The sequence below is a fragment of the Melospiza melodia genome, chromosome 23 (genome assembly GCF_035770615.1).
Source record: "Melospiza melodia melodia isolate bMelMel2 chromosome 23, bMelMel2.pri, whole genome shotgun sequence".
In the NCBI taxonomy this organism is placed as follows: Eukaryota; Metazoa; Chordata; class Aves; order Passeriformes; family Passerellidae; genus Melospiza; species Melospiza melodia.
Window position 1 is genome coordinate 10,495,393 of NC_086216.1, and position 26,412 is coordinate 10,521,804.

The 26,412-nt window shown below is 53.6% G+C and overlaps 2 protein-coding genes across 2 annotated transcripts; both read left to right on the top strand.

The window, feature by feature from the left end:
- The first annotated feature begins 4,127 nt into the window (after window positions 1-4,127).
- Window positions 4,128-17,687, top strand: ERLIN2 (ER lipid raft associated 2). The gene is made up of 11 exons (XM_063175166.1): window positions 4,128-4,245; window positions 4,362-4,443; window positions 4,591-4,637; window positions 5,350-5,411; window positions 7,442-7,567; window positions 10,151-10,224; window positions 10,582-10,640; window positions 11,390-11,481; window positions 11,821-11,910; window positions 13,301-13,380; window positions 15,289-17,687. Exons 1-11 carry the CDS (start codon window positions 4,139-4,141, stop codon window positions 15,496-15,498), a joined length of 1,029 nt encoding a protein of 342 aa, XP_063031236.1. The 5' UTR covers window positions 4,128-4,138; the 3' UTR covers window positions 15,499-17,687.
- Window positions 17,688-18,542: 855 nt separating this feature from the next.
- PLPBP (pyridoxal phosphate binding protein) lies at window positions 18,543-24,863 on the top strand. Its single transcript, XM_063175217.1, has 8 exons — window positions 18,543-18,638; window positions 19,824-19,931; window positions 20,982-21,017; window positions 21,565-21,640; window positions 21,936-22,070; window positions 22,171-22,313; window positions 23,046-23,144; window positions 23,394-24,863. The coding sequence occupies exons 1-8, from the start codon at window positions 18,543-18,545 to the stop codon at window positions 23,529-23,531; spliced, it is 831 nt and encodes a 276-aa protein (XP_063031287.1). The 3' UTR covers window positions 23,532-24,863.
- The last annotated feature ends 1,549 nt before the right edge of the window (window positions 24,864-26,412 follow it).

Here is a 26,412-nt window from a genome sequence, read left to right on the forward strand (position 1 = left end):
TCCCAGGGGTTGCTCGCTGCGAGCTCGGTTGTCTCCCTGCTCTCTGCCCACCCCACACGCCCCTCTTGTGGGTCCTCAGCTCATGATTTTGGAAGGAAGGAAGGGGGCACAGTGACCACGTGTGAGCTCTGGGCTGTCAGGGGATGATTAATAGCCAACGCCACCGAGCTGCCAAGGGCTGCATTGTTAGAGCTGACACGGAACGAGCCCCGACACTCTGGAACACAGCTCTGCCCCATAATCGGCAAATAACCTTCCGTGGAGGCAGCTGGGGGAGTGTTCCCCCTCCCAGAGCAGGAAAGGGCCCAGCCAAGCAGGCTGCAGCTCCCAGCTCCTGCCAGGGATTTCCCTTCCTGGGATCCATTGCTCCTTCAGGTGTCAGCTAGGGGACAGCTGGGATGGGATGGAATAATGGGATGGGATGGGATGGGATAATGGGATGGGATCCATGGGATGGGGTGGGATGGGATCCATGGGATGGGGCAGGATGGGATCCATGGGATGGGATCTATGGGATGGGATGGGATGGGATCCATGGGATGGGATCCATGAAATGGGATGGGATGGGATCCATGGGATGGGATCCATGGGATGGGATGGGGTGGGATGGGATGGGATGGGATCCATGGGATGGGATCTATGGGATGGGATGGGATCCATGAAATGGGATGGGATGGGATCCGTGGGATGGGATGGGATCCATGGGATGGGATGGGATGGGATCTATGGGATGGGATGGGATGGGATCCATGAAATGGGATGGGATGGGATTGGATCCATGGGATGGGATTGGATCCATGGGATGGGATGGGATCCATGGGATGGGATCCATGAAATGGGATGGGATCCATGGGATGGGATCCATGCAATGGGATGGGATCTATGGGATGGGATGGGGTGGGATGGGATCCATGGGATGGGATGGGATCCATGGGATGGGGTAGGATGGGATGGGATGGAACTGGAGATGGAGGCAGAATTTGAGATGGGCTCGGGGACAGGATGGAAATGGAGATGGAGGCAGGAGTGGGGTTGGGGCAGGACTGGCTTTGGAGCAGAGCTCTGCACCCCCCGCTGCAGCTGCACAGGTAACCTTAAACGCCAGAGCAGGAGCACGGGGACGGAGTTTTTCCAGCCCTGTTCGCAGCTGTCAGGAGGTGATTAATGGCCAACAGCCTCGGAATTGCCTTTATTGCCAGCGCGGCATTGTTACAGTGACAGCTAACGAGGGCAGACAGGCTTTACAGCACGCCTTGCCCCGCCCCGCCGGGAATGAGCCGGGACCGAGCCGAGACAGAGCCGGGACAGAGCCGGGACCGAGCCGGGACAGAGCCGGGACAGAGCTGGGACCGAGCCGGGCCCATCCCGCCCGGGTCTGCCCCCGGGGAACCCAGCTGTGCCCATGGCTAATCCAGGTGTGCCCATGGGGATCCCAGCTGTGCCCACAGGGAACTCAGCTATGCCCACGGGGAACCCAGCTGTGCCCAGGGCTAACCTAGCTGTGCCCATGGGGATCCCAGCTGTGCCCACAGCCATCCCAGCTGTGCCCAGGGCTAATCCAGGTGTGCCCATGGGGATCCCAGCTGTGCCCACAGCCATGCCAGCTGTGCCCATGGATAATCCAGCTGTGCCCAGGGCTATTCTAGCTGTGCCCACGGCCATCCCATCTCTGCCCATGGCCATCCCAGCTGTGCCATGGCCATCTCAGGTGTGCCCACAGGTAACCCAGCTGTGCCCATGGCTATCCCAGCTGTGTCCATGCCCATCCCAGCTGTGCCATGGCTACCCCAACTTTGCCCACAGCCATCCCAGCTGTGCCCGCAGCCATGCCAGCTGTGCCATGGCCATCCCAGCTGTGCCCATGGCTGTTCCAGCTCTGCATGGCCATGCCAGCTGTGCCTATGGATAACCCAGCTGTGCCCATGGCCATCCCATCTCTACCCATGGCCATCCCAGCTGTGCCCACAGCTATCTCAGCTCTGCCCTCATCCCACCCAGGGCCTGCCTGGGTCCCATCCCAGCTCCATCCCCACGAGTCCGGACCCACAAAGACCCAGAGCCCCCCAAATTTTCTCACTCAACTGCACAGAAAACCCCCCAGGATATTTTCACAAGGGCAGCGGGATGAAGGAGCTGGAGAGAACTGGGTGCAATAACCCATTTATCCCTCCAAACCATTTATCCCTCCAAACAGCCCTGTTCAAACCCCGAGCACCGTGGCACAGACACCACTGAATGTTCCTGGCCTCCAGTCCAGCGGTAATGATTTTTTTTGGCTTTTTTTTTTTTTTTTTTTTAGGATTATTACAAATAATATTTACCTTTGTGCTGGTTCACATCTTGATGCTGTTAAACACGTGGCCACAGCTGGTTTCCCGCTCAGGGCAGTGATATAGTGCTGGTGTTATGAAGCAAAACCTCTGCTGCGAGCCAGAACACCCCACATTTAAAAACCTATTACTTTTCAATATTCCATGGATGCATTTTGCTCCAGCTCAGAGCAATTTCCTAGTTTACCCTTATTAAACTGAGAGGGGCTGAGCAGAGCCTTGTGATTTATGAAACACATACTAGATTCATTAAAACCTTTAAAGATTTAATACATTTTATCAAGGCCTTAAATCTGGGCAACCGCCTTTAAAAAAACACCAACTGCAGGGTGTTTTTCATCTCTGGCGCCCTTTTGGGCTTCTTTAAGAGCTGTAAAATTTGGATTGACAAATATCGTGGATATTTCATTCCTTATTCCTAAATGGCACTGAACCCTCCTGACAGGGTTGTTATATATAACCTCAGAGATCCATCACGAGGAAAGATCAAATCATTCTGCTTTAGTGACGTTTTTTTACGTGGTTTTTAAGGCTCTTTCCAGGATTTCAGAGCTGGATGATTCTGGTTGCTGGCCCGTCCCGTTTCCTGTGATTGCCCAAACGAGCAGGGGGGTCTGTGGGGAGAGGTCAGAGATGAAATAAAAAATGTTGTGGCTGAGAAATATAAATGTTGTGGCTGAGAACAATAATTGACAGAGGGGGGATTTGGGTTAGATGTTAGAGTCAGATCTCCAGGAGCATTTGGACAAGGTGGGATTGTTGGGGTGGCCGTGCAGGGCCAGGAGTTGGACTGGATGACGCCGTGGGCCCTTTCCAGCTGAGGGTCTTCTGTGGGAAATGTGGAAATAAGTGGAAAAGTGGGAGAGTAGAAAAGTGGTGGAAATGTGGAAAAGTGGGAATGTGGAAAAGTGGAAAAGTAGGAATGTGGGAATGTGGGAATGTGGGAATGTGGAAAATGGGAAAAGGGGGAAAGTGGAAAAGTGGGAAATGTGGAAAAGTGGAAGTATGGAAAAGTGGGAATGTGGAAAAGTGGAAAAGTAGGAATGTGGAAATGTGGGAATGTGGAAAATGGGAAAAGGGGGAAAGTGGAAAAGTGGGAAATGTGGAAAAGTGGAAGTATGGAAAGTTGGGAATGTGGAAATGTGCAAAAGTGGGAACATGGAAAAGTGGAAATGTGGAAAAGTAGGAATGTGGAAATGTGGAAAAGCGGTGAAGTGGGAATGTGGGGAATGTGGGAAATGTGGAAAAGTGGGAGTGTGGGAACGTGGAAATGTGGGGATGTGGAAAAGTGGAAATGTGGAAAAGGGGAAAAATGTGGAAGTGTGGAAATGTGGAAAAGTGGGAATGTGGGAATGTGGAAAAGTGTAAAAGGGGAAAAGTAGGAATGTGGAAATGTGGAAAAGTGGAAATGTGGAAAAGGGGAAATGTGGGAATGTGGAAAAGTGGGAATGTGGAAAAGTGGAAAAGTGGGAAATGTCCCGGCCTGTGAGGGTCTTCAGTGGGAAATGTGGAAAAGTGGGAAAGTGGAAATGGGGAAAAGTGGGAAATAGAAGTGTCCCGGCACATGGCAGGGGCTGCAATGGGATGAGTCTCGACTCCTCCGCCTCTCTCTGTCCCCCTGCCCGGGGGTCTCGGGGGTCTCCGCGCCCCAACCCCTCGGGCGGGCTCGGGCGGGTCTCGAACCCGCGGCCTCCGGCTCCTCATTCCCCGCTCCTCCATCGCCCCCTGGCGGCGGCGGCGCGGGGGGAGCGTCGCGCGGTGATGACGTCAGTGGCGCGCCGCCGGTGCCGCCGCCGCCGGTGCCGGGCATGGCCCAGCTCGGCGCCATCGCCGCCCTCGCCCTCGGCGTGGCGGCCGCCGCGCTGCTCTCGGCCGTGCACAAGATCGATGAGGGGCACATCGGTGTCTACTACCGGTGAGGCAGCCCCGCGGGGCTCCCTGCGGGGAGAGAGCCGCGTACCGGCCAGCCGCCGCCGCCGCTCACGGTTCCCTCCCTCTCTCTCTCTCTGTCTCTCTCCCGTTCCCTCACAGCGGCGGAGCGTTGCTGACCTCCACCAGCGGACCCGGCTTCCACCTCATGCTGCCCTTCATCACGTCCTACAAGTCAGTGCAGGTGCTGCTGGGCGCGGGCCCGGGCGGGGCGGGCACCGGAGGGCACCGGGGCTGCTGTGGCCGTGCCCGGTACCGCGGACAGGCGGCTCTCGGTAAAAAAACCCCAGGGAAATCCCTCTCTTAAGCCTCTTTTCTTCAATCCCTGCAGACCACGCTGCAGACGGACGAGGTGAAGAATGTCCCGTGCGGCACCAGGTGAGATGGTCGGTGATTGCCAACCGGCTGGGAGCTGCTCGGAACCGAGCTTAAACCGGGGACACCGGCAAAAGCGAGCTGCTCCCGAGCCCAAAGCGGGGACACCGGCAAAACCGAGCTCCTGCCGAGCCCAAACTGGGGACAGTGACAAAACTGAGCTCCTGCCGAGCCGAAACTGGGGATAATGGCAAAATTGAGTTCTTTTCAATCTCCAAACTGGGGACAGTGACAAAACCGAGCTCCTGCTGAGCCCAAACTGGGGACAGTGACAAAACTGAACTCCTGCCCAGCCCCAAACTGGGGACAGTGACAAAACCGAGCTGTCCCCAGCCCCACATTTGGGACACTGGCAGAACCGAGCTCCTCTCCAGCTCCAAACTGGGCTCCCTGGTAAAACTGAGCTCCCCCCAGCCCCAAAGTGGCAAAACCGAGCTCCTCTCCAGGCCCAAACTGAGGAAAATGGCAAAACTGAGGAAAGTGGCAAAACTGAGCTCCTTCCCGTCTCCAAACAGGGGAAGTTGGCAAAACCAAGCTCCTCTCCAGCCCCAAACTGGGCTCACTGGCAAAACCCAGCTCTTCCCAGCCCCAAACTGGGCTCACTGGGAGCCCCAGTGTGCTGGGCTGCTCCCACTGGAGGGCACAGTCCCCCTTGGAGCCCCTCAGCCTCCTGCAAAGCTCATTTTGTGTTTTCTCCGTTGTTTTTTTTTGGCAGCGGGGGAGTGATGATTTACTTCGACAGGATCGAGGTGGTGAATTTCCTCATCCAGAGCGCGGGTGAGTCACAGAGCTCTGCCCTGGGGCTGGGCTGGGCTGGGCTGGATTTGCATGGAGGGAACCGGGAGGGGCTGGAATTACCTGGAGGGTGCCAGGCTGTCCCACAGCAGGGGCTGGGCTGGGTTTGGTGGGAGTCAGCCTGTCCTACAGGGGGTGATGAGTTTGGAATGACCTGGAGGAAGCCAGGCTGTCCCTCAGGAGGGGCTGGAATTACCTGGAGGGGGCCAGGCTGTCCCAAAGGTGGGGCTGGAATTACCTGGAGGGGGCCAGGCTGTGCCACAGAGGGTGCCGGGCTGGGTTTGGAGGGTGCCAGGCTGTCCTACAGGAGGGGTTGGAATTACCTGGAGGGTGCCAGGCTGTCCCCAGGAGGGGTTGGGTTTGTCTGGATGGAGCCAGGCTGTCCCACAGGAGGGCTGCATGAGCCAGGAGGGAGCCAGGAATCTTGGAGGGTGCCAGGCTGTCCCACAGGGGATGCTGGGCTGGGTTTGGAGGGTGCCAGGCTGTCCCACAGAGGGTGCTGGGTTGGGTTTGGAGGGTGCCAGGCTGTTCCACAGGAGGGGCTGGGCTGGGTTTGGAGGGTGCCAGGCTGTCCCCAGCAGGGTTGGGTTTGTCTGGACAGAGCCAGTCTGTCCCACAGAGGGTGCTGGGTTGGGTTTGGAGGATGCCAGGCTGTCCCACAGCAGGGGTTGGGTTTGGAGGGTGCCAGGCTGTCCCTCGGGAGGGTTGGGTTGGGTTTGGAGGGTGCCAGGCTGTCCTCAGCAGGGGCTGGGCTGGGTTTGGAGGGTGCCAGGCTGTCCCCAGCAGGGTTGGGTTTGTCTGGACAGAGCCAGGCTGTCCCACAGAGGGTGCTGGGTTGGGTTTGGAGGGTGCCAGGCTGTCCCACAGCAGGGTTGGGTTTGGAGGGTGCCAGGCTGTCCCACAGAGGGTGCTGGGCTGGGTTTGGAGGGTGCCAGGCTGTCCCCAGCAGGGTTGGGTTTGTCTGGACAGAGCCAGGCTGTCCCACAGGTGTGCCCTGAGCTCTGCCGGTCACCTGTGCCCCCTCCCCATGGAAGTTTTGCTGTTGATTGTTTCTACCCCAGCCCCCCTGAGCTTTGTGCCGCAGGTTGGAGTCCCAGGGGTTTCAGGGGCTGTGAGCAAAAGCTCCTGGAGATCCACCTGGGCAGCCTTTTCCCAAATCCTTTGGGTTTGAGCATGGGAATGCAGCAGGGAGCTGTGTGTGTGTGCAGCCCCAGCACTGCCTGGGGGTGCTTCAGACAGGGCAGGGGACAGATATTGGTGAGGAAAACACCAGATATTGGTGAGGAAAACACCAGATATTGATGCCACAAAATAGCAGCAGTGAATAAACCTGCCCTGAGCAGAGGGTTTGAGAGCAGGGAGTGCCTCATTTCATTCTGCACTGAGACTGAGCTGCAGGGCTTTCCCTGAGGGTGCTGAGCCTGCTCTCCCTGCTCCAGCCCCCCTGATCCCTCAGGGTATGTCAGGGAAGGTATAGGGTGGATATTAGGAGAAATAATAGGAATAGGAATACAAATACAAATACAAATACAAATACGGAAGGGTTAGGGTGGATATTAGGAAAAATAATAGGAATAGGAATAGAAATAGAAATAGAAATAGAAATACAAATACAAATAGGAATAGGAATAGAAATAGAGATAGAGATAGAGTAGGAATGGAATGGAATGGAATAGAATAATAGAATAGAAGAATGGAATGGAATGGAATGGAATAGAATAGAATAGAATAGAATAGAATAGAATAGAATAGAATAGAATAGAATAGAATAGAATAGAATAGAATAGAATAGAATAGAATAGAATAGAATAGAATAGAATAGAATAATAAAGTACTGGAATGTTCTTCTCAGGGTGGAATCACCATCTCTGGGTGTGTTTAGGAAAAGCCTGGAGATGGCACTGGGTGCTATGGTCTGGGTGAGGTGTTAGGGCACAGGTTGGACTCAAGAAATCTCTTCCAACCTCATCATTCTGTGCTTTTCTGATTCTGTGGTTCCTCTTCTCTCCCAGTGTACGACATTGTCAAGAACTACACGGCTGACTATGACAAGGCTCTCATCTTCAACAAGATCCACCACGAGCTGAACCAGTTCTGCAGCGTGCACACTCTGCAGGAGGTGTACATCGAGCTCTTTGGTGAGCTGCTGCCTCTGGGGGTTCTCCCTGTGGGCTGTCAGTGCAGAACCCCCAACTGTTGGTGGGTTTTATCCATGTTCTAGCCATGAATCCCAAGTTTTAGGGGGATTTATCCATGTTTTATCCATGAATCCCAAGTGCTGGGGAGTTTTATCCATGTTTTATCCATGAATCCCAAGTGTTGGGGGTTTTATCCCTGTTTTATCCATGAATCCCAAGTGTTGGGGTTTTTTTTTTTTCCCATGTTTTATCCATGAATCCCAAGTGTTGGGGGTTTTATCCATGTTTTATCCATGAATCCCAAGTGCTGGGGAGTTTTATCCATGTTTTATCCATGCTTTATCCATGTTTTATCCATGAATCCCAACTGTTGGGGGAGTTTATCCATGTTTTATCTATGAATCCCAAGTGCTGGGGGATTTATCCATGTTTATTCATGTTTTATTTGTGTTTTATCCATGTTTTATCCATGAATCCCAACTGTTGGGGGAGTTTATCCATGTTTTATCTATGAATCCCAAGTGCTGGGGGATTTATCCATGTTTATTCATGTTTTATTTGTGTTTTATCCATGTTTTATCCATGAATCCCAAGTGTTGGAGGAGTTTATCCATGTTTTATCCATGAATCCCAAGTGTTGAGTTTTTTTTTTTTTCCCATGTTTTATCCATGAATCCCAAGTTCTGGGGGATTTTATCCATGTTTATTCATGTTTTATTTGTGTTTTATCCATGTTTTATCCATGAATCCCAAGTGCTGGGGGGTTTTATCCATGAATTCCAAGTGTTGGGGGGTTTTATCCATTTTTTATCCATGAATCCCAAGTGTTGGGGGATTTATCCATGAATCCGAAGTGTTGGGGGTTTTATCCATGTTCTATCCATGAATCCTAAGTTTTGGGGGGATTTATCCATGTTTTATCCATGAATCCCAAGTGTTAGGGGGTTTTATCCATGAATCCCAAGTGTTGGGGGGGTTTTATCCATGTTAATTCATGTTTTATTTGTGTTTTATCCATGAATCCCAAGTGTTGGGGAGTTTTATCTGTGTTTTATCCATGTTTTATCCATGAATCCCAAGTGTTGGGGAGTTTTATCCATGCATCCCAAGTGTTTGGGTTTTTTTATCCATGTTTTATCCTGAATCCCAAGCTGGCTCTGCTTGCAGCAGGGTTCTTAGCCAGCTGCCATGCTTTATCCCTGTTATCTTTTGGAGCTGAGTGCCTCAGTTCTGTTGTAACAACAAACTGCACAGCCAGCCCTGCCAGCAGCCTCCCTTTAGGGAAGGGAGCAGCAATTCTGTGCCACTCTCTGTGCACGTGCAGCAGCTGGCATGGATTGAATTGGTCACAGGACTGTCTGATGCACGTGGAACAGCCTGGCTGTGCCTTTCTGTTCTCACAGAAACTCAGCACACGCCCCTGGCCAGAGCTTTGGGCTGTGGCTGTGCCCACAGGGCTGGCAGCAGCTGCCCTGCCCAGCAGGCACGGGGCAGCAGGGAATGAGGGGATGCTGTGGTTTCCTGCAGTGCTGAGTGTTTTGTTTCTGGCTCTGGGCTCACAGGAAATCCTCGCAGGCTTTGGGCTGTTGGGGGCCCAGCAGGACAGGTTTTGTGTCTGGGTGAGCTCAGGGTGTTTGCAGGCTCCTGTTGGCTCTTCAGCCTGGCTTTTCCATGGAGCCTTCCCACACTGGGGCTCAGCTCCCCCCAGTTCCCAGCTCCTGCTGGTGGCTGGGTGAGTTCCTGGCTCGTGGAGGCTCCAGATGTTGGCAGCTGCTGCTTGAAATGGGCTGAAAGCTCCTGAACTTGTGCAAACTCCCTGCAAGCCCCGGGGCTCTGCAGCCCCTCTGAGCAGCCCCACATCACCCTGTGCCCCCACATCTGCCAGCAGGTGCAGGGAACTGATAGCAGCTGCTTCCCAAACTCCTGGCTGGCCTTCATCAGGAGGTCCAGAGAGGAAACTGGGACCAAAGCAAACAGTGCAGGAGTGTGATGTGATCCCTCTCAAGGCTGTTACTGTTTGATTTTTCCCTCTGCACTTCCCAGCAGGCCCCAGCTGGAAGCTCTGCCCTCCTTGGAGCTTTCATCAGAGCAGGGTTTAGGTTATGTTTCCTTTTGAAATCCTCAGCTGTGCTGGAGTTCTGGGTCTCCTTGAGCCAAAGAGACATTGCTGATGATTTTTGCAGCCTGTTAAAGTAACTGATGCTGCCATTTCCCATTCCTGCCTTTCCATTTGCTGGCACAGGTCACAGTCAGTCAGGATTTACCTCATCACTCCAGGATTTAGTGGGGAATTTCAGTGGGGAAGGGGTTAGAGCACAGGTTGCTGGTTGTGAAGATGCTGGATGTGGCTCAGGAAGATTCCAGGCTGCAGGTTAAGGGAAACTTCAGGGTTTCCTTTCATGCCTGCCACATTCCTGTGGTGTGTCCCATAGCTGGGAGCCTGCCTGGGGTCAGCCCAGCACTTCTTCATCCAACTCCCATTTGTGCTTTCCAGGAATGAGAAATGTGAGCCATCCCAGCTCACATCCCAGGAAACTGCTTTGGGGGATCTTTCATATTCCCTTCTCTTTTCTCCCCAATCAGATCAAATTGATGAAAACCTCAAACTGGCTTTGCAGCAAGACCTAACCACGATGGCCCCTGGATTAATTATACAGGTAATCAGGGTTTGATTGAGATATTGAAGGGGCAGATTGTTGTGGCACTAGAGGCTCTTCAGAAGTTGGGGAGTCAAGCAATAAGATTGTGAAGAGGGGAAAGGGCTAAAAGGAAACAAGAAACTGAGATTTCTTTAGGAAATTGCTTTACAACACAAATTTCATTTAACCTGGGGAGTAGGAGCAGTGCCCTTGCTGTCCCCTCCCAGTTTTGGTGTGTTGAGTTTCTCCTGGGTGCTCTTTGCCCAGGTTACACTCTCCTGTCGTTTCAGGAGACCTTTCAGTGCTGTTTCTCTGTGGGGTTTGGGCCTGGTCACAATGTGTGGCCCAGGTTCTCTGGTGTGTCTCTCCCTGCAGGCAGTCCGAGTGACAAAGCCAAACATCCCTGAAACCATCCGGAGGAACTACGAGCTCATGTAAGTGCCCAAAAAGACCCAAAAGGGCACAAGAACTCAGGGTTGGGGCATTGTGGTGCCCTCAGCCTTCTTCCCCTCAGGATGGGGCTGAGGAGGAGCAGCTCTGAGCACTTCAGCCCTTGAGCACAGGCAGGGTTTGCCCTGGGGCTCCTTCCCCTGCTGAGCCTGAGTGGCAGAGGGATGGATTTCACCACTAATCCTCTTGTTTGACTGGGATGGAGAAACTGTTGATTCAACAAGCTGAAGACTTGCAAAGCTTTGAAATAACTCTCTTTGACAGCACTTGACAGTGCTGATCCCTCTGCAGTGCCCTGAGCCAGCTGCCAGGATTGGATCCCTCTCATCCACTCTGCTTCCCCAGCACTGCCTGTCACCTTTTGGGCTTGCTTGTGGTAAATCCTGTGTAATAAATACAGCAGGATGTGTTGAGAGACTCAGTTCCAGGGTCTCTTCCCTGTCTGGGAGCAGGAGCAGAGTTTTTATTTATGTTCACTTAAAAAACTCATGAATATAAGTAAAAACCAAAAAGATAGAAAAGGCAGCAGGGCAGCCTGCAGGGATTGTCACAGGGAAATCTTCCTGCTGTGGAGAGGAGGAAAGAATGTTTTGATTCAAGCAAAAAGCTCTGTGCAGACATTGCTGATCCCACATGCTGGAAGGAGGGGGAGAGGCAGCAGCTCGTTCTGGGGCTGCGCTGGGAGTCCCACAGCATTGAGGTCCTGGTTTTAACTGGTTTTTCTGCTCCCCAGGGAGAGTGAGAAGACAAAGCTGCTGATAGCAGCCCAGAAGCAGAAGGTGGTGGAGAAGGAGGCAGAGACAGAGAGGAAGAAAGCTCTGATAGGTCTGTGGGGCTGGGTTGGGAGAGGGAAAGGGGGACAGAGAGCAGAGACCCCAAGGAGGGGTTGGGAGAGGGAAAGGGGGGACAGAGAGCAGAGACCCCAAGGAGGGAGGGATGGATGCACCTGCTTCACTGAGACCTTCCCTGATCTGAAACATCCCCAAAGAAACCCAGGAGTTTCTCAAGTGGGTTCCAGCTTTGTTCTCTGCAGGCTGGGAATTGTTCCCACCGTTTATTTGCACCTGAAGTGGGTGATGAGTGAGGATTTTCCAGGGTGAGGCTGCTCCTGGTGTTAGGAGAACGTGTGATGACAGCGTGGGCGTGTTCTTGTTTGCATTGCAGAGGCAGAAAAGATTGCACAAGTGGCTGAAATAACTTATGGGCAGAAAGTGATGGAAAAGGAGACAGAGAAGAGGATTTCAGAGATTGAAGGTGAGTGAGGGGTGAGCTTTCCTGTGGGTAAATCCTGAAGGAGTTCTTGAAGTGTGTGCTGACTGTTCTTCAGTCCAGGCTGACGTTCTCAGGGGTAAAGTTCCTGACCACAAGCAGGAGTAGGAATTTCTTTGCAGCCTGTGCTTCTTGAAACTCCTTTTCTCAAGGTGATCTTTGCAGGAGTTTGAATTTAAGAAGTTCTGATAAACTGCTTTGTCAAAGAAACTCCAGGGCGTGGAGAGGGCTCTGCAATTCCAGCTTGGGAGTGGCAAGGCCTTTTCTCCCCTTACATTCATTAGAGGCCCTGACAAGCTTTGCAGAAGCCATTGAGGAGCCAATTAAGAGTTTTACAGGTCAGCAGCTTCTCATTAAGAAGCTCTTTGCAGAAATACAATGGGATTTATTTCTTATAACTGTGTCAGCAGGTGTCAGCCCTCAGTCTGGCAGAGGATTCCTGCCTCCTCCTTTTTTTCCTGGTGTCTCTGACTGGGCCCAAGCTCTGCTTTTAGCCAGGAGAGGAAGCTGTGGGCCAGACCATCCAGCTGTTTACAGGATCTTGAAGTGCAGCAGCTCCCAGGCCTCCCTGCTAGGGGAAGTAAACAAATGGTTTATCCAGCTGTGCAGCTCTCAGATGTTGCAATTGCAAAAAAAAAATTGTGTGGCTCCATGCCTCAGGGGATGGGCAGGATTCCACTCATTTTATCTTTTCCCTGCTGGCCTGATAGCCATCATTATTTATCACTGGATGGATGCAGAGGCAGAGGGGGAAAGGAGTGCAGAAAAGGGGGAATGTTCCTTAAGTGTCTGTGCCAGGAGTCAGGAATTTCAGCATCCACAGAGTCAGAGCCTTGGAGCAATTGTTGATACAGCAGAGAAAAGGATTCAGAGATCCTGGCCAGGATCTCTGCAAGGGGCAGAGCCTGTAGAGGTTAAAATCCCCTGCTCTGCCTGCCAGAACTTCATCTGCACATCCCAAATCCCATCTGGGAATCCCATCCACAGCCCAGAGAATCTGCTGGGCTGCCCAGGCTGCTGCTGGCCCTGGGCAGGGGCTGTGGGTAAATCCCACGTCTGCAGTTCTGCATTTCAGCACCAGAGTCAGCCCTGGCTGGAGAAGAAAGGCTCAGCTCTGCCCACGTGATGGGGATAATCAAACCCTGATGTTTGTCAAGTTCTTGGAGCTCGGCAGTTGCAGATGCAATTTGCTTCTTGGTGCTCTCATCCTGCAGCCATTTAGCTGTAAATTGAGCTCCCATTTCTGGGTTTCCCATTTTGTTCCCTCTTCCCTGTGTAGTTCAGAGGTGGCTCTGGCCACCTTCTGAAGAGTTACCAGCTGCAAACAGTGCAAAGGGAAATAAAAATGTGATTGAGAGCATGTGTTTGCTTCCAGATGCTGCTTTTCTTGCACGAGAGAAGGCAAGAGCTGATGCTGAGTGTTACACTGCAATGAAGGTGGCTGAGGCCAACAAGGTACTGTGCTCTCCTTTGTGGTGCCTCAGGCTGTAGGGAAATACCAGCACCAGGGCAGGCAGTGATCCTTGTTTAAGTCAAAAAGCAAAGCAAGGCCGTGTCCTCTCAGCAAAGCTTTCATCTGAAACAGTTAGTCAACAATTAGATCCTTATTTGCAAGTTCATTTTGTTCTCTGCAGGGATCAGTGTCAGGGTGTGTGAAATCTCTGCTCTGTCAGGGGCTCACAGGGCTCTCTGTGGAATATCACTTTCAGTGCTGCCCTTTCACACTGTTGTGATGAGAAATGTGCTTTCATTCCAGTCTCAAGTTGGCAGGGAGATCTCCAGGGTGACAGGCAAGGGCAGAATAAGGGAAAGAACTGATCTCAGACACCCTGGGAGAGCCTCAGTACTGCAGAAGTAAAAACGACAAAAAATCCAACGTGCAAACAGAAAAATAACATGGATAGAATGGCCAGGTGTGTTCCTGCCCACAGTAAGTTCCCAGCACATCCCAGCAGGACATTTCAGTTGTGTGGTGGTCAGGGAGAAGGAGCAGAGAACCGGGGTGTTTGTGCCCAGGGTTTGTCCTCTCTTAAAATGTCATTATCCTGAAGGAATGAGCCAGATTCACCCAGAGTCACTGGTGGATCTGCTCCCAGGAGAGAGCCAGGGATGTTTCCCTCCTCAGAGCCAGGGATGTTTCCCCCTCAGAGCCAGGGATGTTCCCCTCCTCAGATCCAGGGATGTTTCCCCCTCATAGCCAGGGATATTTCCCTCAGATCCAGGGATGTTTCCCCCCTCAGAACCAGGGATGTTTCCCCCCTCAGAACCAGGGATGTTTCCCCCCTCAGAACCAGGGATGTTTCCCCCCTCAGATCCAGGGATGTTTCCCCCCTCAGATCCAGGGATATTTCCCCCCTCACATCCAGGGATGTTTCCCCCCTCACATCCAGGGATATTTCCCTCAGAACCAGGGATGTTTCCCTCAGAGCCAGGGATGTTTCCCCCCTCAGAACCAGGGATGTTTCCCCCCTCAGATCCAGGGATGTTTCCCCCCTCAGATCCAGGGATATTTCCCCCCTCAGATCCAGGGATGTTTCCCCCCTCAGATCCAGGGATATTTCCCTCAGAGCCAGGGATGTTTCCCCCCTCAGATCCAGGGATATTTCCCCCCTCAGATCCAGGGATGTTTCCCCCCTCAGATCCAGGGATATTTCCCTCACAGCCAGGGATGTTTCCCCCTCACATCCAGGGATATTTCCCTCAGAGCCAGGGATGTTTTCCCCCTCAGAGCCAGGGATGTTTTCCCCCTCAGAACCAGGGATGTTTTCCCCCTCAGAACCAGGGATGTTTCCCCATCAGATCCAGGGATGTTTCCCCCTCACATCCAGGGATATTTCCCTCAGAGCCAGGGATGTTTTCCCCCTCACAGCCAGGGATGTTTCTCTCTTCAGAGCCAGGGATATTTCCCTCACATCCAGGGATGTTTCCCTCCTCAGAGCCAGGGATGTTTTCCCCCTCAGATCCAGGGATGTTTTCCCCCTCAGAGCCAGGGATGTTTCCCCCTCAGAGCCAGGGATGTTTCCCCCTCACATCCAGGGATATTTCCCTCAGAGCCAGGGATGTTTTCCCCCTCAGAGCCAGGGATGTTTCCTCCCTCAGAACTCTCCTTGCAGGGGCTGCAAGGGATGAGCCCTTGAGCCATCTCCATGCTTGGACTGAGCCTTTCCCCAGCTGCTCCCTTCCCTTTCCATTCTGCCATTTATTCCCTGGCATCTGGAGCTGCCCTCAGCCCTGCTGGGAGAAATCCTGGCTCTGTTTTCCCTGGGGAGGGCTGGCCATGCCCCGTGGAAAGCCTCATGTGCTCAGGTAGGAATTCCCTTTTCCCAAAGCTGAGCTGTTGTGACTGATTTTCTCTCCGTGCAGCTCAAGTTAACTCCTGAGTACTTGCAGCTGATGAAGTACAAGGCAATTGCAGCCAACAGCAAGATCTACTTTGGCAAAGATATTCCCAACATGTTCATGGACTCTGCAGGGAGCCAGAGCAAATCTGCAGAGGGACTGGCAGAAGGAATCCAAGAGGAAGATGGAGCAGGAACCAGTGAGGACACAAAACTACTTCATAACATCAACTGAAAAGAAAGATTTCTATTCATTTTCTATCAAAAAATCACGAACTGGGAAATTCCTTTTAGTTTTCTCCCTTTTCCTGTGCTGAAAGAGATGAATCAGATTTAATCCTTTCAATCTTTTATATGACAATTAGACCACAAGGACTTTGGTATTTATGGGGTGGGTTTTCTGGTAATTTCTAAGCTCCAGGTATGTTCTGTAGCTGCACCACCTCCCCAGCTCTTGGGTCACCCAGACCAAGGATTTGGGAGATGCTGTCAGGGCTATCAGCTGGGTGGGAACCTCATTTGGGATTGAAGTAGTTCAGAGCAGTTGCAGCTAAAGAAAAGTTGATGTTTTGGAAGGAGGGGAATTGCTGCTACAACTTGTTTTGGGGTTTTTTTGTTCCTAAAAATTCCAAGTACTTTATTTGAATCCCCTCTGAAAATAAGGTGCTAGATTTTGTACATTACATACAAGTGGCTGCTCCAGGCTGTGGCTGCTGAGCCCACATGAGGTGACCCCATGAGGGACAGAGGAGCCCTGCAGGTCCCACCCATGGGGGGATCAAAGCCTTAGACCACATCACACTGAGAGTGACCCAAAAATCTTCATTTTCTGTGTCCTGACTGCTTTGTTCTCCATTTGTCATGTTGTTGTGGGGCACAGGAGAGTTGTCCCAGCAGTTCAGCTGCAGCATCCTGGAGTGCAGAGCTGGGTGAGATTTTCAGTGAAACAATGGAAATTGTCACAAAAAAAAAAAACAGAAAGAAAAGAATTTTTGTCTCAGGGACCCTGACTGTACAAAAGGCCTTGCTGGGGAGGAGCTGCTGGAGAGTTTTTCAGTTTGTTATCTGCTCTGTGGGAGCAGCTGGATCTCAGTGTTTACAGTGTCTGACTAGAAAAAGGACCTTCAGGTGAGCTGAAGTGATCTCCTGTGGGATTGGGGCTGACTGGACCTTGTGGAAGGAAGATTTCAGGACAAACCGTGATCCTGAGACAAGCAGCTCTTCCTGAACCACCCAAAGATGGATTCCCCTTCTTGTCTCAGAACACTTTTCCAGAATGTACCTTCCCCTCCAGAGAGCTGATCAGCTCCTCACATCCCAGGTGCAAGGAGGGAACACAGATTTCTTTTCTACACGTGCAAGATTGGAGGATAAACTCCAGGCCTAGAGAGAACATTTTTTTCCCTACCCAATCCAGCAGCAGAGCCTGGTGATTAATTGCTGATGTAATTAGAGGCCAGGATGCTCTTCTGAGATGATGCCAGTGCTCCTGCCCCAAATTTTTGCTGCCTGGTCTCACCTTTCAGTGTTCAAACCTTCATCTCTCTGTGTTGCTCTGAGAGAGAGCTCAGGTGAATCTCAGCTGCTGCCTCCAGGGTTTTTTACAGCAGTTTTCTCTTCCCTGTTGATGCTTGAAAATGCAAAATAGAAATGAAGCATTCGAGTCCCATCCTCTTTGTATTTCTTAGAAAATATGAACCTACATCAGACTCAATTCCCTCCCCAGGGAGGCTGGGATATTCCTGACTCATAATTAGGTCTGTGCAGCCAGATCCTAACAGGGAATAGCAGAAATTTCACCGTGAGGATGAGCTCAATTGAGATTGTTCTGTGTTCATGCTTGAGGTTTCCATCAGCAACTAACACCTCCTTTTACACAAGTATTTTTCACTAATGAAAGGACCCTACTAAGCCAAAGTGGTATTATAAAGGCTTTTTTTTTAAATGTGTGATTTCACAGCAAGATAATAGCTTGGGATAAAGAGCTCTTAATGTTTTTTTTTTTTAATTAAAACCCTGACTGCTGAAGTATTAGTGTAATTTAGTTAAGTTGTTCTAGAGTAAAAAAACGAAAGCAAAGTTGAGAGTGTGTCAGTTTTCATAAGCCAAAATCCTTTGTTGTGTCTTCATTCAGGTTTTCTTCACTCTAAAATGTTCTGAATGTTCCAGAGTGGATCAGTCTCCATGTAAACCTTTATTCCTCTGTTTTTAACAGGCAAGTTGTCCTGTTTATGTAATCCTGAGATGAAGATCTGAACTTTAAACCCACTCTATAGCAAAGGGAACAGAGGTTTGTGGCACTGCTGATAGCTGGGAGCACAGAAGTGCTCTGCCAGAGCAGTCCTTGATCTTCTTATGTACTGAATTCAAAGCCTTTTTATTTTGGTATTTGCTATGACAATAAAATGGCCTTCGATTTTAGAATCTTCCAATGTTACCATCAGGGTTTGTGGTGGAATTTAGTAGGAGATGTTTGCAGGGGAGGATTTTGCAGAGGGAAGGTCAAGGGGATTGGGGGGCTCTGGGGTGCTGGGGGTAGGGCTGGTTCTCCTTTTCCAGTGAGGAGGAAGGTGGAAGAAGGAATCCCATTTCTGTCAGCGCCTGCTTTGCTACGGAATGAGCAAAACCACCAGATTGGAGCAGCAAACACCTCGGATTTGGTGAAGTTCGCAGAAAATCCTTGTCGTGTTTTACCAGACAAAGGGCAGGAACCTTCTGGGTGTTTTTAGCCAGCTGTGTCAACACGGGATCTGCAGAGGGCCCGTGAAGTTCTGCACATTAAGGCAAATATTTGAGTTAATGTGTTCCAGCCGGCGCTTTGCCGGGAGCTCCTCCATAAAGCCGGGCCTTGTCCCGGCCCCTCCAGGCGCTGCCCACACCTCAGGCAGGGCCTGCGGGACAATTCCCGTTCCCTGCTGCGCTTCCATGGCGCTTTTTCCCCTCACAAATTGAAACTGAGCCCCTTGGAGGCGGCTCCTCGTGCAGGGATAGCAACATCATCTTTGGGGGTGGGACCGTGACGGTGGGGTGGGCTGGTGGCAGCGCTCGCTGCTGTTCCTGCGGGCACGGAATGATTTGGATTTGTCACCCAAACCCGGGGAAGGGAAGGAACAAGCGGGGATCCGCCGTCCCTCAGCGCCGCCATGGCGGCCGCGACCTTCCCAACATGGCGGCTTGGCCCCGCCCCCTGCTCCCATTGGCTGACGGCGCTGTCGGAGCGATCTGATTGGCGGAGAGCGGGGGCGGGGCAGGTGTGTGGCGGAAGTGGCGGCGGGGGGGATGTGGAGAGCGGGCATGGCCGCCGGGGACGGGCTGGGCCCGGCGCTCCGCGCCGTCACCGAGCAGGTGCAGCAAGCGGCGGCGCGGCGGCCGCAGGTGAGCCCCGGGGACACGGGGGACAACCCGGCGGGACACGCGGGGCGGGGTTACTGCGGCTGCGACAGACCTCAGGCACCATAGGGACGGGCCCGCGCTGTGGGCACAGGTCAGCGGTGACCGTGGGGACAGGCCCGCAGTGGGGACAGGCCCGCAGTGCCACCGGGATGGGTCCCACCATGGGAACAGGTCACCGGTGACCGTGGGGACAGGCCTGTATTGCCACCGGGCCAGGTCACTGGTGACCGTGGGGACAGGCCCGCAGTGCCACCAGGACTGATCCCACCATGGGCACAGACGCGCAGTGTCACTGGGATGGGTCCCACTGTGGGCACAGACCCACAGTGCCACCGCGACTGGTCCTACCATGGGTACAAGCCGCTGGTCACCATGGAGACAGACTGGCTGTGCCACCAGGATGGGTCCCACCGTGGGCACAGACCCGCAGTGCCACTGGCACAGGTCACCGTGGGCCCAGCTGGTCACCGTGGGGACAGACCCGCAGTGCCTGCAGTGCCGTGGGGACGGGTCCCACTGTGGGCACAGACCCACAGTGCCACCGGGATGGGTCCCACCATGGGTGCAGGCTGCTGGTCACCATGGGCACAGACCCACAGTGCCACCGGGATGGGTCCCACCATGGGTACAGGTCACTGGTCACCATGGGCACAGACCCGCAGTGCCACCAGGATGGTCCCTACCATGGGGACAGATCACCGGTGACCATGGGGACAGACCCACAGTGCCACTGGGACTGGTGCCACCATGGGCACAGACCCGCAGTGCCACCAGGATGGTCCCTACCATGGGGACAGATCACCGGTGACCATGGGGACAGACCCACAGTGCCACTGGGACTGGTGCCACCATGGGCACAGACCCGCAGTGCCACCAGGATGAGTCCCACCATGGGCACAGGTCACCCGTGACCGTGGGCACAGACCTGCAGTGCCACCAGAACGGGTCCCACCGTGGGCACAGCTGTTCACCGTGGGCACAGACCCGCAGTGCCCAGGGCCAGCACACCGGGGTGTGGCCGTGCCCACCCCCAGCAGCGGAGCCGGCCCCGCTATCGCGACAGCGCTCCCTCCTGTCGCGCCGGCACTCCCCGCCAGGGCCGGGCTCCGCCGTTCCCCCGGGGCTGGGCTGGGCTGGGCTCCCCGTGCTCACCGTGTGCTCCCGCAGGGGCTCCCGGCCGTGCAGCCGCGGCTCGTGGCCGTCAGCAAAACCAAACCGGCAGAGATGGTGATGGAAGCCTACAGCCACGGGCAGCGCAGCTTCGGGGAGAACTACGTGAGTGGGGGGGCTGGGGAGGGTTTGGGGGGCTGGGAAGGGTCAGCAGGGCTGGGATGGGGTCAGCAGGGATGGGAAGGATTGGGGGGCTGGAAAGGGTTAGGGCTGGGGAGGGTTTGGGGGACTGGAAAGGGTCAGCAGGGCTGGAAGGGTTTGGGGGGCTGGAAAGGGTCAGCAGGGCTGGGAAGGGTTGGGGGGCTGGAAAGGGTCAGCAGGGATGGAAGGGTTTGGGGGGCTGGGGAGGGTCAGCAGGGATGGGAAGGGGTCAGCAGGGATGGGAAGGGTTGGGGGGCTGGGAAGGGTCAGGGCTGGGAAGAGTCAGCAGGGCTAGGACAGGGTTAGCAGAGCTGGAAGGGTCAGCAGGGCTGGACAGGGTCAGAGGGGCTGGGAAAGGTTGGGGGGGCTGGAAAGGGTCAGGGCTGAAAGGGTTGAGGAGCTGGAAAGAGTCGGCAGGGCTGGGATGGGGTCAACAGGGATGGGAAGGATTGGGGGGCTGGAAAGGGTCAGCAGGGCTGGACAGGGTCAGCAGGGCTGGGAAGGGTTGGGGGGGCTGGAAGGGGTTTGGGGGGCTGGAAAGGGTCAGGGCTGAAAGGGTTGAGGAGCTGGAACAGGGTCAGCAGGGCTGGAAGGGTTTGGGGGGCTGGAAAGGTTTGGGGGGCTGGGAAGGGCCAGCAGGGCTGGGACAGGGCCCCTGCAGAGGACACAGAATCCTAAAATCATTCCAAGCCCTCCAAGGACATCAAATCCAAGCTGTGCCCAATCCCCACCTTGTCACCCAGCCACCTCCTGAGTCCTTCCTTGGACACCTCCAGGGATGGGGACTCCAGCACCTCCCTGGACAGCCCTTTCCAATGCTCAACAACTCTTTCTGGGAAGAAATTCCTCCTGAAGGCCCTGGGCCAGCTCAGTTTGGGTGGCTCTGTGGTGACACATCATTCCCTGACCTCGTGTTTGTGAGGCTCAGCTTGGCCCCAAGATCAACATCCCAAAGACACCAATCCTCTGCCTGCTGTGGGTTTGACAGAATTTAATTCTCCTTCACTCTCCCAGGTTCAGGAGCTGCTGGAAAAGGCATCAGACTCCAGGGTAAGCACAGGGTTCCCTTCATGCTTTTTTTACCATGTATAGCTGTGTCCTGGGAGCTGCTCAAAGTCCTGGGCTTTGTTGGGGATTTGGTTGGATCCTTATCTGTGCAGATAAATGCTGGGGTGGGTTATTCTTGGCTCAGTGCCTCTGCCCTGCTCCCCCTCCTGCCTTGCTGGCTCCATCTGCCTCAGTCATGATTTGTCTGCACAGAGCTCTGCCTTTTGTGCTCTCTTTAGGAGAAGCACAGTCCTTGTTGAAAAAAAAAAAAAACAAAAAAAAACCATGTTAGCACTCAGTTTGGGGAAAATATCATTTTATGAGTGTTGCACAATGTTCCCATAGACAGCAATCCCTGCAGCCACAAACCCATCCCTGTCCAGGCTCAACCTCAGCACAACCACAGGCTGAGCCTTCAGGATCAGCAAACAGAGAAATTGGGTGTCTGGTATTTGGTTGTGGGCAAACTAAGACTGAAATGCTGCTTGTGGGGAAGAGGGAATTGTTGTTCCAATTGTTGTTCCAACCTGAGCATTCCCTCTGCTTTCAGATTCTCTCATCCTGCCCAGACATTAAGTGGCATTTCATTGGCCACCTGCAGAAGAACAATGTCAACAAGCTGATTGGTGAGTGCTGCTTGGTTTGGTGTGGGCAGTGATCCTCCAGTGCTCAGGTGTGTCAGGGAGGGCCAGGATTTCACAGAAAGGCTCTTCCCCCAGAGGATGCTGAAATGGGCACAGCCCTGAGGCTGCCAGAGCTCCAGGAGGGTTTGGATAATCCCCCAGGATGGGATTTTGGGGTGTTTGGGCAGGAGCAGTTGGACTCAGCCATCCCTGGGGATCCCTTCCAGCCCTGAAACGATCCCCATGAGCTCCCAAACAATCCCGTGCAGAATTCCCTCAGGCTTTGTTCTCTCCCCAGCTGTCCCAAACCTGTTCATGCTGGAAACAGTGGATTCTGTGAAGCTGGCAGACAGAGTGAACAGCTCGTGGCAGAAAAAAGGCTCACCCCAGAGGCTGAAGGTCATGGTGCAAGTTAACACCAGCGGGGAGGACAGTGAGTGGCTCTTGGTGACAAATGCCTGGCTTGGCAGGGAACTGGGCCAGGCTGGGCTCTGAGAGCAGAGCTGGGCACTGATCCCCCTGTGCTTTTGCAGGCAAGCATGGCCTTGCCCCTGGGGACACCACGGCTGCTGTGGAGCATGTCATCAACAAGTGCCCCAGCCTGGAGTTTGTGGGGCTGATGACCATTGGCAGCATCGGCCACGACCTCAGTAAGGGGCCAAATCCTGACTTCCAGGTAAGGTTTTCTCAGAGCAAATGTCACTGAGGGCTGGTTTCCTGGCACAGTTTGTCTGTCCCAGTCAAATCAGGGTAAGTGAGGCTGTCAGGAGGGAGGAACACCTTGTGCAGAGCCCTCAGTACTGCAGTGAGAGTCCTATGTGTGGGATAAGTGGGTCCTGGTTATTCCAAGTGAGCCACAGCTGTGAAGTCCTTGGTTGGGCAGCAGCTGTGGCTTGCAAAGAGAACTGGGATAAAAGGGGTTGGGTCGAGAGCCCAGGAGGAGCCCCTGTGGAGCCATGAGGAGCTGCATGGTAGAAAACCAGCTAGAAGGTATGGACTTTAGGAATAACATAACAATAGTATGGGACTCGAGAAATATGAAATACAATAAGATAGCAACAATACAGTACCAGTGTCAGTGCAGGTGGGAGGAACACCTTGTGCAGAGCCCTCAGTGCCAGTGTCAGTGCAGGTGTGAGGCTTCTTTCTGCTCCCAGGGTGTTGCTCCCAGCCATGCTCTGAAGCTGCAGCCAGGATTTTGGAGCCCCAGGTGAGGTTTGAGCCTCCTGTGTGCTGTCAGTAAATCTGGGCAACCTCCAGACACTGTTATGGTGCTTCCATGGGAAGTGTAGGAGCTGCAGGTCCTGTGTGGAGGAGACATCAGGGACAGGCAGCAATCAGGATCAGTGGAACAGAGCTGGTGTGGCTGTCCAGGTGTGTCACCCCTGCTGTCCCCTGTGCCCTGCAGGTGCTGCTGTCCCTCAGGCAGGAGGTGTGTGAGAAGCTGAACCTGCCCCTGGACAAGGTGGAGCTCAGCATGGGCATGTCCACAGACTTCCAGCACGCAGTAAGTGTGTTCCTGCCCCTTCCCTGGGCCTGCACCCCAAATTCCAGCCCAGGTGCCACCCAGACAGGCCTCTAAGGCTTCCCCTTGGGTCAAGATCCCAGTGCAGCTCTCCTGGTCCTGGGGGAGATTCCTGGCATCAAATCAGCCCCTGGGTGTAGCTGTGGGTGCTGAGTCCATGGGGAACCATCCTGTGAGAGCTGTGGGGTGCTGGCAGCCCTGCCCTGAGCTGCTCCTCTCTGTCTCTTGCAGATAGAGGTTGGATCCACCAACGTCAGGATCGGGAGCACCATTTTTGGAGAGAGGGATTATTCCAACAAAACCACTGGAGGCAAGGCTGCTGCAGGGGGTGGAGGCCAAACAGAGGCTGTGACAGTGCAGGGCCACTAAAGGGAGCACAAGTGGCCTCAGCAGAGCAGAGACCTCACTATGCATTGTACCTCCCTCCGTGTCGGCACCCACCCTGATGGTGAGAGGGAATTCCTCAGAGCAGGGGCCAGAAATGCCTCATGATCATTGTGATTCTAGAGTAGCCCTAAAAACTGGAGATCTGCATAACCAACGAGGAGATGGAGGGTTGGAAGTGGCTGTGGTGTCTTGGTTCCTCAGGGTCATCAAGGACAGAGACTTTGGGGTAACTGGGCTGCACAGACACACACCCAAAGGTGTTTGTCAGGCTGGAGTTGCTGCTGAGCTGAGCGAGGTGGGTGGCACTGCAGCAGTGCTGGTGGTTGTTTTTGCTGAGGACTTCATTCAACATGTGATGATCTTGCCAGAAACCTGTAAATGTTCCCCCAAATCCAAGTTTTGCCCGTGGATGGTCAGACAGGAGCTGGGATGGGGCCCAGGAGAGGCCGTGGGGAAGGGTGAGTGACAGGCACAGGGGACTGAGGAGCTCAGCTGCCACTGTGAGTTCATGCTGTGAGGCTTTGGCTGCACATCACAAGTGTGGGAGTGACTTTTCAGCTCAATTTTCTCCTTTTCAGGCTGACACTAACTTTTCCCATGGCTGCCCAAATGTGGAATGCTTTGCCCCCTTCCCCTCCTCTGTTGTTGGGAATTATTTTCATCCTGCCTGGTAGCTTTGCTGCTGTTTTTTGGTCAGAATGGGGGCTTTCTGCCAGCTTGCTGCTGCTTTCCAAGGTGATTCCCTCATGGTTTGGTGCCTGTGCCATCCCCTTTACACCTGTGTGAGGATAACAGTGCTTGGCTCAGGGCAGAATAATTCAGAAAAGGAACTTTTATTGTCTCACTGCATTCTGGCTTCCTGAAAAAAAGTCATTTGGCCACTGAGAGAGCTTCTAGGCTGTGTCTTAACATCTTCTCATGCTTTTGGAAGAGGGAAATGGGAAATGCAGTAAGTTCCTGCCTCATCCTGTGTTGCTCAGCCAGTCTCACAACCCATGTCCCAGCTGATTTTTGGGCTTTTTTTGTCTGCTGAGAGGAGGAGGAGAGCTCGGCTGCCAGCAGGACCATCCTCCCCAGGCTTTGCTCTGTGTGCTCCGCGTGGTTCCACCTCGCTGTTGGTTTCACTCTCTCTAAAATCTGAATGTAAATGAGAACTCCACCCCCAACCTGTCGTAGCTCCGTGGTTTAGAAGCACCGAGGGGTCGGGGCCGCCCCCCTCGGCTGCACCGTGTGTGGTTCATAGTCCTGTAATAAACAGTGCTCAGTGCAATGCCATCTGTGCCAGCTCAAAAGCTATTAAAGATGTTATTTTTATGTCCCAGCGTGGTGAATAAATGCCCTGAGCTGCCCTTGGGGCTGCTTCCCCAGCCTGGGGCGGGGAGAGGAGGGTGAAAAGCGGCTGGGATGGAGCTGGCAGAGGAAGCGAGGCGGGTTTGGGTCGGGATGGTTCAGAACTCGCTGTCGTGTGTCACGAGTTGTCATGTGTCACAAGCTGTCGTGTGTCGCGAGCTGTCGTGTGTCACAAGCTGTCGTGTGTCGCGAGCTGTCCCCGCAGGAGCCCCTGGGTGGCGCTGCCCGCCTGGGCACGGGGTCCGAGCCCCCAAAATCGCCCTGTGCCCACCTTGCTCGGGTGCTGAGACACTCGGGGATGCGCTTTGCCCAGGACACCTCTCCAGGACACTTCTCTGGGCTGCTCCACGAGGCCATCAGGGACAGCCTGGGTGACTGTGACCGTGTTCACAGGGGTCTTGTGTTGAGGGAAGAGAGGAGGATCTGACTCCGTGGTTCAGAAGGCTTGATTAATTATTTCATTATATATATATGACATTAAAACTATACTAAAAGAATAGAAGAAAGGATTTCATCAGAAGGCTGGCTAAGGATAGAATGGAATGGAATGGAATAGAATGGAATAGAATAGAATAGAATAGAATAGAATAGAATAGAATAGAATAGAATAGAATAGAATAGAATAGAATAGAATAGAATAGAATAGAATAGAATAATAACAAAGGTTTGTGGCTCGGACAGAGAGTCTGAGCCAGCTGACTGTGATTGGCCATTAATTAGAAACAACCCCATGAGACCAATCACAGATGCACCTGTTGCATCCCACAGCAGCAGATAATCAATGTTTACATTTTGTTCTTGAAGCTTCTCAGCTTCTTAGGAGGAAAAATCCTAAGGAAAGGATTTTTAATGAAAAGATGTCTGCGACAGGTGACAGCCTGGGCTGTGACAAAGCTCTGGACAGGATCTGTGACAGCTTCTGCTCCTTCCTCGCAGCTCCTTCTCCCATCCGTGCAGCTTCCAGCTGATTTTTCTCGTCGTGCACCGAAGGTTTGCCTGCTCCCCACGGCTCTGAGGAGCAGAGGGCGCTGCCCAGGGGCACCTCCTGGGACGGGCGGGGATGCGGCATCGGTGGCACTGGGCACCGGTCGGGGGGCACAGGGCTCAGAGCACCCATCCCCTCTGCAGGGCTCACCCGGCAGATGGGAGCTGCTGGTCACTGGAGTGCAGCCAGCGGATGAAAGAGCCCTGAAAGAGCCCTGAAAGAATCCTGAAAGAATCCTCGGCCTCGGGATGAACCTCGGCCCCCGCCCCCGGCTGGGTTCACGTCCAGCCCAGCCCCGGCAGAGGCAGCTCGGGCTCCCCGAACCAGCCCTGCCTTGCAGGACTCTGCCACCCTCGTGATTTCCAGTGGCCAGCGGTGCTGGGTATCCCCAGAGGTCCCCTGAGGTCACCACGTGTCCCTTGGGTGGGGATGGACCAGGCTGATCCCCCTGGAACCTCAGCACTTCACGTGCTCTGTGACGAAAAACTTCCTGGGGCCTTGGAGCATGGCCATGGGCAGATTTGGGTG

What these genes read in the sequence shown, in the direction of transcription:
- PLPBP (XM_063175217.1), top strand. Translation starts at nt 18,543, where the DNA reads ATGTGGAGAGCGGGCATGGCCGCCGGGGACGGGCTGGGCCCGGCGCTC. An exon ending in GGCCAAATCCTGACTTCCAG is followed by an intron (nt 22,314 to 23,045) that starts GTAAGGTTTTCT and finishes TGTGCCCTGCAG; the next exon opens with GTGCTGCTGTCCCTCAGGCA. An exon ending in CCACAGACTTCCAGCACGCA is followed by an intron (nt 23,145 to 23,393) that starts GTAAGTGTGTTC and finishes TGTCTCTTGCAG; the next exon opens with ATAGAGGTTGGATCCACCAA.
- ERLIN2 (XM_063175166.1), top strand. Translation starts at nt 4,139, where the DNA reads ATGGCCCAGCTCGGCGCCATCGCCGCCCTCGCCCTCGGCGTGGCGGCC. An exon ending in GGTGTACATCGAGCTCTTTG is followed by an intron (nt 7,568 to 10,150) that starts GTGAGCTGCTGC and finishes CTCCCCAATCAG; the next exon opens with ATCAAATTGATGAAAACCTC. An exon ending in GAGGAAGAAAGCTCTGATAG is followed by an intron (nt 11,482 to 11,820) that starts GTCTGTGGGGCT and finishes TTTGCATTGCAG; the next exon opens with AGGCAGAAAAGATTGCACAA.